We start from the raw sequence: 19,252 nt of genomic DNA on the forward strand, positions 1-19,252 counted from the left end.
TGGTCGCCCCTAAGGTAAGACCACAAGATGAAGCAACTGATTAGTGTGGACTACCCATTCGGAACAATTTGGGAAGAAGCCACTTGGTTGAAAGCTAGGAAGTTTTGGAGAAATAAGGAGAGAGGTAGACGGACGCCGAATTTGAACATGGCCACATAAAATACGACCTCGCCAGGAGAAGACCTATCAATGCTTTCGTTGGGACCTGAGATCCATAGACTAACAGAGTCCGAGATACGATACTTCAAACAAAGGCACGCAATTCCCTTGAAGTGAGGGTGGAATGATCTAGACCCAAAAAAAGGGTTGGAAGATGACTCATATGAGGTACTCCATTCAAAATTTAGATCATTACTGGACGCCATAGGAAAAAGGAGAAAAGGAAAGTTATCTCAAGCGATGGGAGTGTGCAACATCCGAAGGGAGGCAGTGGGTTTATATAGCTCCAAATATGAGAGAGTTGGACTCGGACCGATGGTCTTTGAACAATAGGTCGAAGCCTGCTTGGTCACGAAGGAATCCAAGCCCGTCTTAGTCACGAATCTAACCGTGATGTGACAGGTCACGGCCCGACACGCAGCTCATTCACGGGTCCAAACCATGAACGACTCGGTAGCCAAGGAATGAGGACATCTCAATCACGGGTCTGACCAAGATGTAACAGCTTGACCACTAATGAGACCCATCACCCACAGGTCTGTTCTAACACTACTAAAATCAGGAATCAGTAATGACAACTTCTCCATGACATATCTACAATGGTAGTTTTGGCAAAGCCAACCCCAGAAAGAAAGATAATCTTAATATACGAATAAATCAATATATAAATACATAAAGATAGATAATAATACGTATAAGTTAATTTATGGGAAATTCATTATTCAAATTAAAAAGTTGAGATTTTTTAGGGAATAAACTATAAAAATTATGAAGAAAAATTTGCTTTTTTATTTAAAAAAATAATGAAGATGTTTTGGTAATTTTACAAAATCAAAAAATTAAAATAAGTGAAAAAATAGAAAGGAAAAATCGGGAAGGAATAAGAGATTTTACAGAGAATGTATAAAGTACAAATTCAATTAAGAAAATTGACAAAAACCCAATTTCCCATTACATGAGGGGCGGGGTGCATCCAGATCCAGAACAGGAAATTGATTGGAAATGATCTTGAGACGAGTCTATTTGTTTTATTTTTACGTCGGTTTCATCAATTTGAATATGCAAAATTCTACAATACAAAAAGAAACTTTTTAACCAGGTTTCTTTTTCGGTGAAGAATAAAATCAATGGAAGACTTGGAACACGCTGCTTCCCCAAACAGGTACGAGTCTGAATTTGTCAAGTTTAGATGATTGAATAAATCTCTACATTAGTTTGTTTTCTTCGGAAATTATAAATATTTGCCAAGAAAATTATCATCTTCCAATAAGAATAGCCTACTTTTTATCAAGGTAATAGACACATGTAAAATATACATAAGAGTGAGATAATGAAAAATAATGGAGAGACTTGTGAAACTTGGCAATTTTATTTCTCAAACAGGTAAAAATCATAATATACATAAAATAAGAATTAAAATAGACACAGTCTAAGCCAAAGAAATTTCATTATGATACCTTTAGCTTGTTTTGAACTACTGGTTTTTACTTTTTTCAAACAAATTATCGTCTTAAATCCATATCCAGGACCCATCTTCGATAATAAAGTGTCAGTATCCAATGTAAACTATAATAAATTTCACGTCAAACATTATTAACAGTGTAAGTATCATCCTTACTGAATATTGATAGTGTTGGAATGACTGAGTTATTGACAGTAGGTGGGGGCATAGTACACACAAAAACAAACAGATTTGTTGTAGTGCATCAGGAGTAGCGCATAAATCATTATCAACATTTTTTCTGTGTCCTCAACTTCAGCCTTCAACCAATCAATTTCTTGTTAAGCTTTTGTACCTATAGTCCAAGAAGAAATGAAATGACAGTTTTTTAGTTAATCACAGTTCGTCAACATGTACAAAAGTAACATAACCCAGGATCAAGCAACCAAAGATACTGGACAACAACGAAGACCAATTAATGGAAGAAACACTGAACCGTTGAGTGCAAGTCAAAGGAAACTAATAACAAATACTTACGGTACAACTCCACCAGTGAGAAAGTCCATCAATTTAAATGGACAAATTGACACTTATTGAACTAACCCAAAACCACACCAAAATACATCAAACCAATGATTCATATTATCGTGGTTTTATTGTTTTAGAGAAGACAACACCCATTGTTAACCAAATTATAGATAATTCTAAAGCATTCCACAACAAATCGAGTTTCTTAACAATTAGTGAAAGAAGCTGTCACTACTAAGAGTAAAATACATGGGAAATTTTTGTAAATATGATAGCTAAACAAAAGAGGGATAAATGTCTTTAGTTCTCATACTAATCGGACAAAAATGCACAAATATTTTACAATAGAGAATGTATGTTTTGTTGACTCCAAACAAGATGAATGTCTTTTCTTTTGTTTGTTTTAAAAAATAATAAGACAATAAGAACTTCAAATGAACTTTAAAATAGAGTGTTCATAAACTTTCTTCCGGATAACATTACTTGGAGGGAAATTTTGAAAAGAAATAAAAAAGAAATATCATTTTATTTGAGACAATATACTAGCTTTTTTTTTAATAACTAGCCCGACTAATATCTCTATGATGGATTTGTCCACCCAGTACAGTTTCAAGAGACAATAATGATTTAGAGTTATTAAGTTTCTAAAGTTAAAGACTTGAACATGGTTTGGGTCTTTTCGACCCCTATCTCTTATCACCTAAGCATTCATTGGGGCAAAAAGATATGGTAAATTAATAAGGTGACATTAAGAATGAGACCTAACACATCAAGAACATATAATTACAGTAAAACCCATAAAAAAAATCTACCTCATTAACATATGGCCATATCTTGGTAAGATGTTGATTTAGCCAAGTCAAATGCAAAATGGGGCAAAATCCTCCAGGAACAGGAAAAATATGTTGCTCCTTCATCCATAAGCGAAACTTAAAAGAGGAAAAAGTGAGAAGAAAACTCAACTTTTGGCTCTAGGAGAATACGACCCAAGAGGGATACTACTGAGGAGGCAATATCTTTCTCGAATCTTCCACTATCATTCTAGCAAGAGCAACGATCGTAGCAGCAAGATCCGATGGGCTCGAACTTCACCAAAATCAAGGAATAATCGCAAACAACGAAGAGTGAATAAACAAAACGAGTAAATCAACAGACCTACAAAATAAAACCATCATTAAATGCTTGGAGAGATGAAGGTCGCTGCCGTTTAAAGAGATGAATGTCTTCGTCGATCGAAGAGATGAAGGTCATCGTCGGAGTTCTTCGTCTCTCTCACCGCCAGATCGTCACCGCTCGCTCACCCTTCCCATGACAATGGAGCTATTTCGCGAGACAATAGATTTGGGAGGCAAAAATTTTTTGGAGTGAAAATATGAGGTGAAAATTAAAGTTAGGTTTAAACATTGGGTAACCTTTTTGTTTTTTCTAAATTTAGAGCCTTTTTAATTTCTCTGTCATTGTTTCCTCCGTATCTTTTTTGTCCTACATTAAACCCTGATTTGTTGTAGTGCCTTCTTTGCCGTTCTTCCTCACATTTTTTGCCACGGATCTTGCACGCCTAACCCATGCTATTTGGCTCAACCTTCCTTCTTTAGGAACCAAGTACGTCTACGAGAAATCCATAGAAAAGGCTTTGGACAATTTTCAATTTTTGTAAGAATTATAAATGATTTAATGCTCATAAAAGTCTTTTGGCTTATTATGTTAGGGCTGATCATCGTTCGGTCGGAGTCGGTTTTTGACCAAAATCGACCTAGCCAGTTTCAATTTAAAAAACTGACTTCTCTTTAAATCTCTCTTGCCCCGATCGAGACGACCTCGATTCGGTCGGTCGATTAAGTCGGTTTCCACCGACAAGTTGTTCGAAGGAGGGGGCAGCTACAGCGTTGCACTTCTCCATGGATGAGAAACGAGGGATAGCGGCACTCCGAACAGAAGAGTGATGAGATGCGATGATCTTCGTTCATGAATTTTAGAAGAACAAAACTCATAATGCAAAATGTGAAATATAGGGGAAAATGTTTTCCCTTACCTTTGAAAAACTCTTCTTCAACGATTCAATCTCCCGAACACCACCAAATGATCTTCCGTGATATCCTTTGGGTACGAGATCGTGCTTATGGGAGCTTTTGTTTGGAACAAGTAGGAGAATTGAGAGACAACTTGAGATAGATATACTGGGAATTCTTCTTTTCGGTACTAAGCAGAACCTTTCTGCAAAACAAAACCAACCTGGGAGTACTCCCCACTCCTCTACTAAAATGGAGGGGAGTTAAATATTAAATATTAATTAATTAATAATTAAAATATAATAATTACAAAATTCTGAGCTACGTTTCCATTCAGATCTACTCTAACGAGTGCACGTCCGAGTTGGATGTTGTGTTAACCTTGGAAAACAACTGAAGTACATACGATTTAGCACTATGGTCGTGTCGAAATTGATTTCAAGGGAGTGATTCTTCCACGACACAATAATCGTTTCCATCTAATTCCTCTTTTAATTTCCAACAATAATTCGAAACAATAAAAAACGAAATATACAACATATTCGTTGTCACTTTAACTCTTTGTTTAAGAGCATTTAGTTATTCTGGATTGAGTTCTTTGGTATATTATATATACAGGTATAAAATTTATGAACCTCTTTATAGTATATAAGAGTATAAATTTTATGAACCTGTTTAGTGTTTGTTGCACACGATTCCTTAATCGGAACGTGTTATAATTCGAAACAATAAAAAACGAAATATGCAACATATATGTTATTGTCAATTTAACTCTTTGTTTTTCTTCCCTTACTTTTGATCTAATGAGATATACATGTATAAATTAAATATCTAGAAATACAATAACATGTGAAGATGTCAATATTTGATACATGGTTTCATTATGTACAAAATGTGTATATTTAGTAACTACCCGAGGGATAATAATGATTTTTTTAATTGTGTTCAGATATAACATTTTGTTGTAACGTGATATATTGTATAAACTAGTATACGTAATTGAATGTATTCTATATTTACATAATATATAAACATAACGTAATAATAAAGTATATTAAATAAAGTACACGGGATATGTTATATAACCTAGTATACGTAACTGAATGTATAATATATTTACATTAGTTGAATAAGAATACTGTGTTATAACCTAAAATTGAATATTACATAACCTAAGATAAATAGCGACGAAATTTACAGAATTGATTAAGAAATGCAAAAAAAAAAAAAAAAAGAACTAATATTTACCAAAGTCTCCCCAGCCACCGCTCTTTTCGAAGACAACATAACCAAGCTACGACAAAACTGTGCGGTGCGACCAACGAAATCAACGATCTGAATAATTCGGCTGTGGAAATCTTATGCTTATGAAGAATGAAAAGTAAAATAACAGCGAGACAGAATTCAAATGATTTGAATTACGAAAAGAAAAATTTGGAACTTAACTCTAATAGGAGAAAATACTAGGATTTATTAGGTTGGGAGACTCCGAGAGAGATTTTGAAAAGTTTGAATATATTGTATTAAATAAACTGAATTCAAATATGGAAAGAGTATAATAAAAATCAAATCTAATTATTTAAACAAAATAACAAACAAAATTAAATATAAAGAAAATAATAAATAAGGACGACAATCTTGGGATCGAAACCCCAACTCTGCCATGTAGTGTGGAGAAACGGACTGGACTGAATCGAGGAGTGTAAATAATGTCGGCCCATTTGAAGGCCCAACAACTCCAACTCCACCGAATGAAGATCGACGATCCTTTCTTCTCCGCAGCGCAGCGTTCCCATTTCTTCTCTTGTCAAGTAATTAATTAATTCCGCGTTGGGGTTCGGCTTCCCGATTCCCATGGACGAAGTCCTCGTAGCAGCTGACGTTTCATCCAAGCCCTCACTTCTCCCTGCAAATCTCCCTCTCCTATCCGCCTTCCTTTCCTTTGCGCTCGCTCAATTTCTCAAGCTTTTCACTACCAGGTACTCTCATACCATCATTTCCTTTCTCCTACTTCCATCTTTGCTTGTTAATCTGCTTCAGATTCTGGTTTTAGCCTTCAAATTCATTTCCTATCGAATTTAGGGTAGTTTCCTATCAACAGTTGGATGGACTTATTTTGGGCATTAGGTAGTTTACAATCACTTCCGATCATTGGCCTACTAGGGTGTGTTGTAGAGTGGCGGTAGAAGGAGTAATTTTGAAAAAAAAAAACGATTTAAGTATAAAATCACCATTTAAGTGATTTCTTAAAATTCAATTTTTTAATTTGCTCAATGTAAAGGAAAGTGATTTTGATAATGGCAAAAGTGATTTTGGCAAACACACCTAGTGTGGGGCTCTTCGAGCCTTGCGGCCCTTGCCCTTCAGTTTGATGACATGTGGCTGCAATATCCATCTCTTGAACCGTAAGAGAATGGTGGCAGAGGAAGTGGAAGGAAGATAGGAAGGGTTCAGATTCATAATGAGACTCTAGGCCGTCAAACCCTAGTTGAAAGAGTGGAATTGGAGTGTGCTTGGGACCTTAGAATGAATAAGCAGGGAATTATTTCCAGCATCAAAGCACTAGATGGAAAAGAGTCTCTTGGTTCTTTAAGCAAGGAAGAGTGGGAGGAGAGAAATAGTCTTAAGGGGGATTTTGAGGTTCTCGCTTAGGAGAGAGAGACAAAATGGAGGCAGAAGACTAAGGTAAAATTGGTCAAAGAAGGAGATTGCAACACCTCCTACTTTCATCAAATAGGCAATGCAAAAAGTAAAATACATAAGAACTATATTTTTTTTCTCTATGTTGAAGGATGGGAGTATAGTGTCCGAAGATAGAGTCATCAAAGAAAATATTTTGGAATTATCCTGCCTTGTATGCGCCTAATGCTACTCCCTACTTATCTATTGATGGTATAGATTGGCACCCCATTAGCGATGTTGCATGGGATATCCTCGAGCTTCCAATTTTACTAGAAGAAATTAAGGCCGGAATGTTTATTGCAAGTTAAGGCTCTTGGCCCAAATGGTTTCTCTGTGGCTTTTCTTCAAGAGACTTGGGATTTAATAAAAACTGATTTGTTTTGGCCTTTTGGGTTTTCAATGACTTCTATGATGGAGGTGTTGTGTCGTGGATGCAACCATGAACAAGACTTTTAATTCCAAAGAAGTCGAATGCTAGGAAAGTCAAGGTTTTTAGGCATTTTAGCTTCATTTCTAGCCATTACAGGATCATATTAATACTTACTGCGAAAAGAATGAAAAAGGTCATCCTCCTTAGCACCATTTCCCATCCTAAGCGGTCTATGTGAGCGGGAGACAAATCCTTGACCAGGCTCTAAAGTTAGTGAGGCATGAGAAGATTGTCGAGTCAAGGGGGGTATTACTATTATCTTTAAGATTGACTTTGAAAGAGCCTAAATCGTGTGAGTTGGGAATTTATGAATAAAATTTTATGTAAAAAGGCTTTGGTGACAGGTGGAGAACCCGACTGGGAAATTGTCTGAGGTCTACCAATTTCTCCATATTAATTAACGGTAAGCCTAGGAAATTTGTTTTTGCTACTAGGGGTATCAGGCATCAGGTATTAAGGGACAATGGACAAGAGAGTTATTAAGGGGTTCAAAATCAGTGAGGATTGTGTTCAAGTTTTCAATTACAATGTACTGATGACACTATTTTCTTTTGCTCAAGAAGCGAGGCATGTCGAAAATTTGCCTTGTATTTCATTTTTTCGAGCTTTTGTCGGGCCTTCAGGTTAAATAGAGAGAATTTCTCTTTATAGGGTAATGGGGTCAATTGTGATAAAAGTAAACTTGGGGATTGCGGATTGGGTTTGGTCCTTTAGATGTGAGGGCATCTCTTTTCTTACGTAGTTATGTCTTATTTAGGTCTTCCTTTGAGCAATAATCCTAGAGCCTCTTATTTTGGGACTCGATGGTTGATAAAATCCAAAAGAGACTTTCTTCTCAAGTAAATCTTTTTTCTTACTTTTCAGTTTTCGCTTCAGCCAATGTTGAGTGGAATAACATTATATGATCTCTCTTTGTAAAAAAAGTTCTTTCGAGGATGTATGGAATTTGGTCTTTTCCAACCCTTCTCTTTAGGCTCTCAATGCTATTGTATTTTGTAACTATTCTTTATTTTTTTTTATTACTTAGTTGGAAGCTGTTTTTGTAATTTTTTTGCAGGGTTTTCCCTTTCCTTTGATTGGACCAATCTTTTAGTGAGTCTTTCCTTGTATTTTGTTCTTTCATGAGATGAAAATTAGTTTCTATATATAAAAAAAACATATACTTGAGTGGATATCATGTGATTCAAAGAAGGAAAATATCCCTATGGTGCTTCTAGTATTTGTAATTCCATCTCTTGTGTTGCCCTTGCGTTTCCCAATCCTCTTTATTCTCCTTGTATGGAAGGTAAAAGCCTTCAAAAAGGTCAAATTCTTTGCGTGACAAGTTATGTAGGAGAGTGGTAATACCGTGATCTAGATCATGAGGCCTTTCTTATAAATGCATTCTTTGTAGGGGTGCATCAGAGGGCTTGGATCAGTGCCTGATTTGGAATTGTTTTCTGGAGTCTTTTTGCATCCTTTTGGCTCGGAATAGTTGTTTCTTTACAATGGAGGAGGTTCTCTTCAACCCTCCTTTTTGGGATAAGGGTTGTGTTCTTTAGCACTTTGCTTTTTTTGCCATCTTATAGGAGATTTGGTTAGAGATGGCCTAGTGGTCAATAAGGGCCAATGTAAATAGCAAAGAGCTTAGAGGGAATGTTTCAAACCATGGTAGTCACCTACTTAGGATTTAATATCCTACGAGTTACCTTGTCAATCATAGTACGGTCAGGCGGTTGGTCCGTGATTAGTCAAGGTGCGTGCAAGCTGGCCCGGACACACATATATATATAAAAAAAAAAAAGAATATCCTCTTGGGGTTGGTTTTTTTGTAGGCCCCGTTGGTTTCTTTTGTTTCTCTTTTCATTCTTCTCAATGAAAGTATCGTTTCTTATAAAAAAAAAAGAGATTTGGCTGGAGAGAAATTGGGGTAGGGGGATTTTTCAATTGTGTAATTCCATAAGGATATAAGTTTTGGAATTTCAAAAATTTTAGGACAAAATATTCTATATCACAACACAATAGTCATCTTATTTTTATTACTATTTTCTTCAATGTATTCTAAAAGATTAGTTTAAGCCGTCTTTTTTAATCATTGTTCTGGTCTGATTTTTTTAATTAATTAAATTGAGATGAGGCAAAATTGCTCCTTCCAATCTTTTCATCGTTGAGAGTTTTATTTATTTATTTTAATAAAGAGATAGGGAAAAATGTCTTTTGATAATGCTGTTGGACTACATATGTGTTTGAAAACTTGTTGGGTATGTTGTGAACATTAATTTATGATCAGTGACCATTCTGTTAATACAATGGCGGTATGAGGGTTTTAATTGCAAATTTCAATTGTACATGTCAACCTTTCTGTTTTGGATAGGTAAACAAAACACAATGCTGACATATTTCATTTTTTCTTACTAGTTTTTTTTTTTTTTTTTAGAACAAGAAACAACTTTTCATTGATGTATGAAAACGAAAAATGTTCAAGATACAAACCCCAAAGGGGTGAAAAAAGAAGAGAGAATAGAAAAATAACAAAGAAATAACATAACAAGAGAAAACAGTTTGTCGGCTCTAGAATTAGTTTGGTTTTCAAGCTCTGTACCAAACAGTTTTTCTGAGTTCTGTTCTAGAATGCTTTTATCTTTTTCGAGCTCGTATTGCCCTTGTTGCGCGATTTCTTCGTTATTTTTCTCTTCTTCTCTCTCTTCTTTTTTCACCCATTTGGGGTTTGTATCTTGAACATTTTTCCTTTTCATATATAAATGAAAAGTTGTTTCTTGCTTAAAAAAAAAAAAAACATAACAAGAGCAATACAAGCTTGCTTGTTTCTAGTGCTATACATATATGCTTGTTTCTAAACCAATTTTTAGGTTGTGTCTATGTAGCACTCTTCATTATCAGATTTAAAATCTTTTGTTGGTATTACTTATTCATCAGGCATACTGATTTGAACAAATATTAAAATCCATCACATCATTATCATTGTATGCTTTTTCTTGCTTTATTATTTACTCTATCCTTGTGAGCGGGAGACCTAGGGGAAAAATTATCGCCTCAAGAGGCCTTCGGCAATGTGACCATCTATCTCCTTTCCTTTTTATATTGGTCGTAGACATTATTAGCAGATTAATTTCCGTTGGAGTGGAGAAAGGGGCCTTGGAAGCCTTTGAAGTGGGAAAGGAGAATTTTCGCCTATCTCATCTCCAGTTTGCAGACGACACTATTTTCTTGAGGGGTCTTGAGGGGTGCGTGATCCCAAGAGTGGAGATAATTTTGGTCTTCCCTGGTTGGAGTGGAGAGAGGGGTCTTGAGGGGTATCCCGACTTATTATCTTTCCCTCTTCAAGATCTCATGATCCCAGTGGTTAAAAATCATGAGGGATTTTCTTTGGGAAGGAGTGGGAGAGGTGGTTAAAAATCATGAGGGATTTTCTTTGGGAAGGAGTGGGAGAGGGGGATGGCGCTCATCTGGTTAGTTGGAAAGAGGTTACTAAGCCTGTGGAAGTGGGAGGTTTGGGTATTGGGAACTTAAGGCTTAGGAACGAGGCCCTCTTGGTTAAATGGTTGTGGTGTTTCCTCCATGATTCTAACGTCCTGTGGTGACGGATTATTGTGAGCAAGTATGAGCCGCATCCGTTTGATTGGGTTCTGGCAAGTGGGTCTAAGGTGAGCAATTATAATCTGGGAGGATACCCAAGTAGGAGATAACCTTTTTGTATTGCTTTACCTCGGCTCTACCATCTTTCTGATAAGAGGCTTCATTCCGTGTTCGAGATTTTGAATCCCCAGGGGAGGTTCCTTCTATTTTTTTGGGCTCTACTCGTGGCTTAACGGACCGGGAAACCTTAGAGGTGTCCGCTTTGCTTGTTATGGTATCTGAGGTGTCTTTTTTCCCTGGGAGGGAGGATGTGAGGGTTTGGACCCCCAGCCTGTCAAAGGGTTTTTCTTGTAGTTCTTATTACCATATTTTGAGCTCCCCCTTCTTCTTCTTCTTCTTTCTTCTCACCCTCCGACCCCTTGGTTTACCTCTCTTTGGAAGATTAAAGTTCCTAAGAAGATCAAGTTCTTTGGGTGGCAAGTCCTTGGGAAAGTCAATACCTTGGATCGTATCTAGAGGATGTCTTCCTTTTGTTTGGATCCGGCAGTGGTGCGTTCTCTGTAAGAGTGCCTCGGAAGACCTTGATCAATTGTTGTGGACTTGTCAGTTTGCTCAGGGTCTTTGGCGTTGTTTCTTTATATGTTTTGGGATGTTCTCGGTTCGTGCTAGGGATTGTAGGGCTATGATGGAGGAGGTGCTTTTATACCCCCTTTTCGTGATAGGGGTCGTTTTTTGTGGCAGGCTTGCTTTCTAGCTACTTTATGGGGTATTTGGCTAGGAAGGAATCATAGATTGTTTAGGGGGTGGAAAAGTTTGTGGACTATGTTTGGGATATCGTTAGATTTAACATTTCGTTATGGGGCTCGGTTTCTAAGCCCTTTTGTAATTATACGCTAGGCCTTATTCTTTTGGATTGGAGTCCTTTTCTTTAGGGGGCATCCTCTTTCAAAGCTGTTTTTTTGTATGCCCTTTGTTGTTCTTGTATCTGATGAAAGTGTTGTTTCTTATAAAAAAAAAGTTAACTAAATCCTAGGTCTTTCTTGGTTAACTGACAAAATAGTGGATTGTGCAGGTTCAAAGAGAAGAAATGGGATTCCAAAAGGATGCTGGGGTCTGGTGGAATGCCCTCATCTCATTCGGCCACTGTAGCATCTCTAGCTGTAGCTATTGGCTTGCAAGAAGGAACTGGGGGACCAGCTTTTGCACTTGCTTTGGTTCTGGCATGCGTTGTACGTACTTAACTGCCAGGTCTTGTTCATTATTTTTTTGTGAATTTTATTACTTATCTAGAGTTAAACTTTTATAATGATGTCCTCTATTGCTGTTTTTTGTTTAATAATCTCAAACATTGTACTCAAAGAATGAATATCTACAATCATGAATCTCTTCGTGTTATGGAACTTATGTGAAACCTTTATATGTCCAAAATTTCATCAATTGTTTTCTGTCTCCTTCAAGAGCTTAAAACAGATAATTCAGAAGACGATGTCTCGTACATTTTATGAAATTCAAATTAAAAAATTGCCATGATACCCGGATTTAATCTTGGGAATTACATGGTATTTTATATCTGTCTGTGCATGGCAGCAATAATTATGTAGATTTAATATCTACAACATAACCTGGAAATTAAGATGAAGCACCTTCAATGAAGTTTTGAATCGGTGATTTTGATAGATATTAGTGGAAAATTGGAAATATCAACATGTTGATCGAAATTCTCGTTGCCATAAATTAATGAGCGGGTGATTTTGAATCTTTGATATTGCTTACTTAGAATCCCTTAAACTGTCAAAGCAAATAGAATCAATGACTGATATGGTATTGCTTGTCCATAATTGCCCTCTTTACCTTTATTTTATTTTCAATTCTGGAAGGAATCTTCATTAACAGAAGTTCAAGATATGTTTTCTCTTTATCAACTCGAAAATCCATCAACGCATTGTTGCTTCTTGTTTTTTTGTTTTTTGTTTTTTGTTTTGTTTTGTTTTATATATATATATATTTTTTTTGACGTGGTTGGCTCTTGTTTTTAATTCTTAGGGAAGCATCCTTCTGTACTTTTTTTTTCCAAACAATATGCAAACTTCTCATTGATGTGAAAAGACAAACCACCATAGTGAGTGAAAAGCAACCAAACCGAAAAAGAAAGGAACTGTCAAAAATACAAGAATCCAAATAAAACAAGTAAGAACAAAGAACCCCGTGGAGAAACAAACACAAAAATCCCATAAGCAAATCCACAACACCGAAGAGGCACCGAAGCTAGACGAAAGGAATGCATAATCAGCGCCCAAACCCCACTACCCACAGGACGAAAATTGGAAGAGAACCATAACAATCCAGCTAAAGAGGCTGCACGAACGTGAAAATATTGAAAACAAACCCCTACTCAGACAAGGAACCTGCTGCAAGTTCAGAAAAGCTAGAAAGGTCCTCAATAATATCTAACAGGTCCAATGATGCTTCCAAAATGCAGCAATGTAGAAAGAGGAATTTCCACTTGAAGAAAGATAACAAAAACTTATTTTACTTGGATCATTATAAAGGCAATCAAAATTCCTTTCGAAATCTGAATTGAAACTACTAATATGGAAGACCGGATCAGAAGCATCCTTCTGCACTAAGACCATTCCTCTAAGAATCATTCCAAAAACCAAAGTTCCAAGAAAGTTACCATGATCTATGTGGTATCCAGATCATAAAAATGTAAATACAAATGATCACATTTGGATAGCATTTTTTATTGCCTTCATCTTCAATTCTGCATCTTTTTTTTTAGGAACAAATGAGGATTTAGAGCACTAGTTCAATCAGTATTCTCATTTGGCGCACGTGGTTGGTTATTTCAGTGAGCACCTCCACCCTATTTGCATGATCCTCTATGAAAATTGCTTAGTGCAAGGAGGGAAAATAAGGCTTGGCATTGGTGGTTTAATGTCCATAGTAGAGGAATTTGGTTGAGAGGAACATTTTTTGTTTTTGAAGGTAACAGGTTTTTGAGAATAATATTGGACTAGATTTACCTCAATACCGTCATTGTTGCCTCACTATTCTGTAATTCATGGCATTCCTGTTTCAGAGTCTTAATGACAGTAGTTAGACCTTGCTACTGTATTGACAAAAATGAACTTTTGGACGGTAATCCTTCCTAATACGGATGAATTGTGCTATTAAATCCAAGTAAAACTGGATGTCTCGATATAAGAAGCGCCGGTCAATGTTATTATTCTACCTCATTTCCTGTTCTTAGTTCTTACTCCAACATTTCCAACACTGGTAACAAATAATCAGAAATGACAGGAGATGGCTCTTTCTAATTTTTACCTGACATATTCCAATTGTTTTTCTTCTGCTCCCTGTACTAATGATGAGCTATAACACTATTGACAGGTGATGTATGATGCTACTGGTGTTAGACTCCATGCTGGTCGCCAAGCTGAAGTACGATTACCGATTCATAAAACACTCTTATTTGTCAGTGATCTTTGAAACTAATGGTATATTGGAAAATTTCAAATCAGCATGTCTTTTACAAAGCAGTAATTGCCCCTTGCAATAATACGTTTTCCTGGTTTTTCAGTTTATGAAATCATGCCGTTTAGCACAGGCTTTAAAGAGACCCATCTCCTATTTGACTCATATCTGCTTATATCACTATTGTCCTAACTTGACAATATATGTTGCATATGTTTCAGCTATTAAATCAAATTGTTTGCGAACTTCCTCCCGAGCACCCTGTCTCGACTGTTAGACCTCTACGAGATTCGCTTGGCCATACCCCGCTCCAGGTTCTTTCGTGATGTCTTTTTAAAGCATCGTCTATTCTTTTTAGTATTTACAACATTTGATGATTTGAGTTTGAGTTTGATCTCATGCTATAAACTGTGTTCGCTCGGCGTGTTTATTTACTGATGTATTCTCGACTCTTTCCAAACTTCCATATATATTCTATAATGTCAGGTTTTACCACGACTTCATCCAAAATTTCAAGTTTACTTTCATGCTATTCTCAATGGGCAAGGGTATATTGAAAAGCTAAAACCCGGTCAGAAAACGATTTCATTTTGATTTTTCTGTTTTTAAAAAATCATGCTTGATTTCTTACCGTTTCTTTTAGTATATTTTTCATCTTAAATGAATTCTTGATTGAATTTCAAAAACAGAAACAAGTTTTTTTATAAACTGCTCATTTTTGTTTTCAAATGTTAGCTTTCAAATAGTAGATAACCAAAAAGGGAAATGCATTGGTCGAGGTAGTGTTTGTAAACTTAATGATATGATTCGGGTGCAGGTTGTTGCTGGTGCATTGTTGGGATGTATAGTTGCATATCTGATGAGAATTCGAGCGTAGCATTGCCATCCGTATCCGTAGAGGTGAGAATCAAAGGCATATCTTGAAAAATGCAAATTGTGGCTTTGTGTGTTCAGTTGAATGTTGTACAAAAGAATATTCATACATGTACTGAATTTAATTAACCTATCACCACTTTCTTCAACATCCTTAGCTTCCCACTTGGTGTATAAACAGTCTTATTGTTTCTCAAAAACAACAAAAATATGCAACTTTTGAATGGCTGCCCTTATCAATCTCTTTTTCTATTTCATATTACTCCAAACATGGATTCACAAGTTGCGTAATTTACCATTAGCAATCCAATGGAAGATAGTTTCTTCCCGGTTACTACATTGAGAAAATTTTGGAACTTTTAGTTTAGGGATGATTTTGAATAAATGTTGAGATATTATTATTATAATTATTAGGGGTTTTGTAATGGGTAGCATATAAGTTTTCAATATTTAACAAAATAACATGTCTTTTTGATATTTTCAGATATAGCAGTTTTTTGAAAATCCTGATTTTAAAATTTTCAATATTCCCAAATTACCCTCTTTAGTTATTGTTTCGTTATTATATATCAAACATATATCAGGTGTATATTTGACAACATTAGTATATCAGAAGTAAATTAATAGTATATCAAAAGTCAATCAGTTCTATATCAGTTGTATAATAGTAAATCACTATTTTACTTGCTTTAATCCTTTGTCTTGTATTTTTTTTGATCAATTATAAATTAGTAGGTATTGGCATGCATGAAAAATGAGAAAAAAAATTCGATATTTACTGAAAATGAGAAAGAAAACTTGAAAGGACGTAAATGTGAACGTCAATGGTGATTTTCGAAATTACTGTGAATGAGAAATCAATTAGAAATTAGAGGTAAATAGAAACTTAGGGTTTTTCTGTATATCAATAATATATCAGTGATATATCAAGTATATATTATACATATATCAATAGTACATTTAAGTTTTATTTAAAGTTTTAAAGATCAAAATAAAAGCAGCAACAATGTCATTCTTAAAAGGTTTAAATATCATTCTTGGTATCAACGTCAAATCAGCAGCAAACTCCTTCAACCAAAAATTTAAAAGTTTAAACATCAAAACGAACCAGTAGCATAAACCAAAAGTAGACTAACAATGTCATTCTTAAAATTCTATAAAAGAAGCATAAGTTCCAACAGTCTAGAAAAGCGTAAGTTTCATTCTTGTATAATCTTTAGGTAAAAGCTTGGGACATCAATCTTCGTTCTTGGTGATTGTCGTGTTTTCGGAGATACTATCTTTGAAGCTTTCCGTTTTTCCATAGACAACACTTTTGACGTTGGTTTATGTTGTCTTTTGGGACGAACCACATCAACATTTTCGACGATGTTTTTTTTTTATTTCATTTTTCGTGTTTTTACCATTGCTTTTATCTGAAAAAAAATTATTTCATATATTAGTAGCATGTCATAAAACATATATTAGAGGTAGTATGTTCGAAATAATTGGTAGATATCATAGTTATATAAGAAGTAAATCAATAGTATATAAGAAGTCAATCAGTTTTATATTACCTATAGTAGTAGATATCATAGTTATATCAGAAATAAATCAATTTCATATCATATGTATATCAAACATATATCACATATATATGAGGAGTATATTTGTCAATCATAGTTATATCATAAGTAAATCAACAGTATCAAAAGTCAATCAGTTCTATATCACCTATAGTAGTATATATCATAGTTATATCAGAAGTAAATCAATTTCATATCAAATATATATAAAACATATATCACACATATATTAGGAGTATATCTGTCAATCATAGTTATATCATAGTTATATCAGGAGTATATCTATCAATCATAGTTATATCATAAGTAAATCAATAGTATATCAGAAGTCAATCAATTCTATGTCACCTATAGTAGTAGATATCATAGTTATATCAGAAGTAAATCAATTTCATACCATATGTATATCAAACATATATCACATACATATCATGAGTATATCTGTCAATCATTAGTATATCAGAACTCAATCAGAAGTAATTTATTGTTGGTTCGGGCCTGCAGGGTATATTTGTAATTTAGAATGTGGGCCTCTGTTTTTTTGCCAAAAAAATGCTATATTTGAAAAATCCAAATCTTGTTGCTATTTTGCTTATTTTCCTAACTTTTTTTTGCCATATCTCAAGTTGCCCCTAATTATTATTTTCTAATTGTAATTAACTCTTTAAATTATGTTATTTTATATCAAGCATATTGTATTTTTTCTTTATTTAATAATAGATGGGCTAGATGATGAGCTCTAAATACATTTAGATTTATAATACATTTATAAAGTTGTTGAGACTTTGTTCAGATTTATAATACGTTTTTAAGTTAATTTTATTTTTTAATTGAGGACTGTTTTTTAGGCTCAACCTATTTATAAAGATAACGAGGGTACAAAGCCGTATCCAAATTCCTAAACCTATCTTTTAATATATCTTATATTTTAATTGCTTAAGCTCCACACAAATTTGCAAACTAATATAATAAAATATATAGTTTTTCTATTTTATTTAGGGGTCGCTTGCTGATATATAAAAAAAATTAGAGATCGCTACAAAAACCATCCATCCCTAAAGGCTTGTCTACATTGTCTAAGCATGTGAAAATTATTTAAGTAATTATATTTTTTATTTCTCATTTCTTAAAAACATTTTCAAAGTTGTACGGAACTTTTAGAAACAATAAAAATGCTTGTTTCTTGGATCTGGGTGGCCTAGTAATTCTAATCCTAGGAAAGAGAAATTGAAACGTTGCTAAACAGATCTTAAACTTACTCCAAAAGGTTTGACTTACACGGGAACCAAACTAGCTAGAATTTCACAATGCAATAGATACCGAAATTTATAAAGTAAATTTAGCTAGAAAGACAGATAGTCTATAACGATTCACAAAATACCTACCTATCTCTTAGAACAGGCGTATGAGCAAAGGAAGTGAGAGGAAGTAGACATAATTCTTCAAAACAGAAAACTAAAATGGAGAACATCATCAAACCAGACCTTAAACAACTTGATGCAGATGAGATCTTTGGTTGTTAACCGGCTGGGTTTGTACCAGCAAGTCTTCAGGAGTGTAAATTGGCTCTAACAAATCCTTAATAATCTACAACAGATTAAGAAAAAAACAATTATTGGTGCCCAGCTGGTAAAGTAGTAATGTTTATACCTCAAATGAATCCAAGAACCTACCACCCATAGTCTCTCAACATCAAAATTAACGTCTACATAAATAGTAGCAGCCAGATTCCACAATGTCATCAACAACTTTAGGAGCCCTAACGAATCCGCCATGCGGAATCAACGAACTCCCTAACCTAATTAAAATGAAAATCAGTCCGAAATCAAAAGGTAGAACTGGGATGTTGGGAAAATTGCTTACCAAGAACTTTTTCTCCTTCTACATTTTGTTAGTGAAAACACAATCCAACCACACAATAAGAGAAGTATAGGAAAAGTGCAGTAAATGACACAAGGTTTATATTGGTTCAGTTTTCCTACACGTCAGTTATGTTGGAAAAAGTGGAGACAAAAGAAAGAAAATTATTAAATGTTGTTGGGCCAAGCAAACTAAAATAAGGCCCAACTTCAGTTTTTCCTTCTCCGTTAAGTTTCCCTTTTCTTCTTTATATATATATGTGAGCGGTTGCTGAAGCAAAAAAAGGTGGTGAAAAATAGCAGTGGTGGCGGCCATTTTTGCCCGCAGAGGAAGAAAGAAAAACGAGATCTTGGCCTGTAAAGCATCGTCGGCAGTCCGTTCTCGCGATTCTTGTGAGGTTTTTCATTCTGTATCTCTAAATAGCTATTGTTGTAGTGCTTAGAAGGTAAGTGGCTATTGTTGTAGCATCTAGAGAGCGTTTTGGTGAAAGTGAGGCCCATTGTAATCTTCCCATTATAGTGGAACCTGCATATTGCAGAAGACTGGACGTAGCTCCAAGCTCGGAGTGAAACAGTATATTTTCTGGTGTTTGTTTTCTATCCCTATCTCGTATTTCCTTTATTACATTGATAAAACTGTGACTTGCTCATAA

At 35.0% G+C, this 19,252-nt stretch overlaps 1 protein-coding gene and 2 long non-coding RNA genes across 3 annotated transcripts; 1 reads left to right on the forward strand and 2 right to left on the reverse strand.

The window, feature by feature from the left end:
• Positions 1-1,706: 1,706 nt before the first annotated feature.
• Positions 1,707-3,676, reverse strand: LOC111025342 (uncharacterized). Its single transcript, XR_002603510.2, has 2 exons — positions 2,941-3,676; positions 1,707-1,955 (listed from the first exon to the last, which is right to left on the reverse strand). It is a non-coding gene; the product is annotated as an uncharacterized LOC111025342 (long non-coding RNA).
• A 2,228-nt stretch (positions 3,677-5,904) lies between these two features.
• On the forward strand, positions 5,905-15,415 carry LOC111025341 (uncharacterized). The gene is made up of 5 exons (XM_022303184.2): positions 5,905-6,116; positions 11,898-12,054; positions 14,219-14,269; positions 14,524-14,616; positions 15,120-15,415. Exons 1-5 carry the CDS (start codon positions 5,992-5,994, stop codon positions 15,177-15,179), a joined length of 486 nt encoding a protein of 161 aa, XP_022158876.1. The 5' UTR covers positions 5,905-5,991; the 3' UTR covers positions 15,180-15,415.
• A 746-nt stretch (positions 15,416-16,161) lies between these two features.
• LOC111025339 (uncharacterized) lies at positions 16,162-18,744 on the reverse strand. The gene is made up of 4 exons (XR_002603509.2): positions 18,604-18,744; positions 18,414-18,538; positions 18,225-18,327; positions 16,162-16,590 (listed from the first exon to the last, which is right to left on the reverse strand). It is a non-coding gene; the product is annotated as an uncharacterized LOC111025339 (long non-coding RNA).
• Positions 18,745-19,252: the final 508 nt, after the last annotated feature.

The sequence above is a fragment of the Momordica charantia genome (genome assembly GCF_013281855.1).
Source record: "Momordica charantia cultivar OHB3-1 chromosome 10 unlocalized genomic scaffold, Mcharantia_2.0 BLBB01000010.1, whole genome shotgun sequence".
In the NCBI taxonomy this organism is placed as follows: Eukaryota; Viridiplantae; Streptophyta; class Magnoliopsida; order Cucurbitales; family Cucurbitaceae; genus Momordica; species Momordica charantia.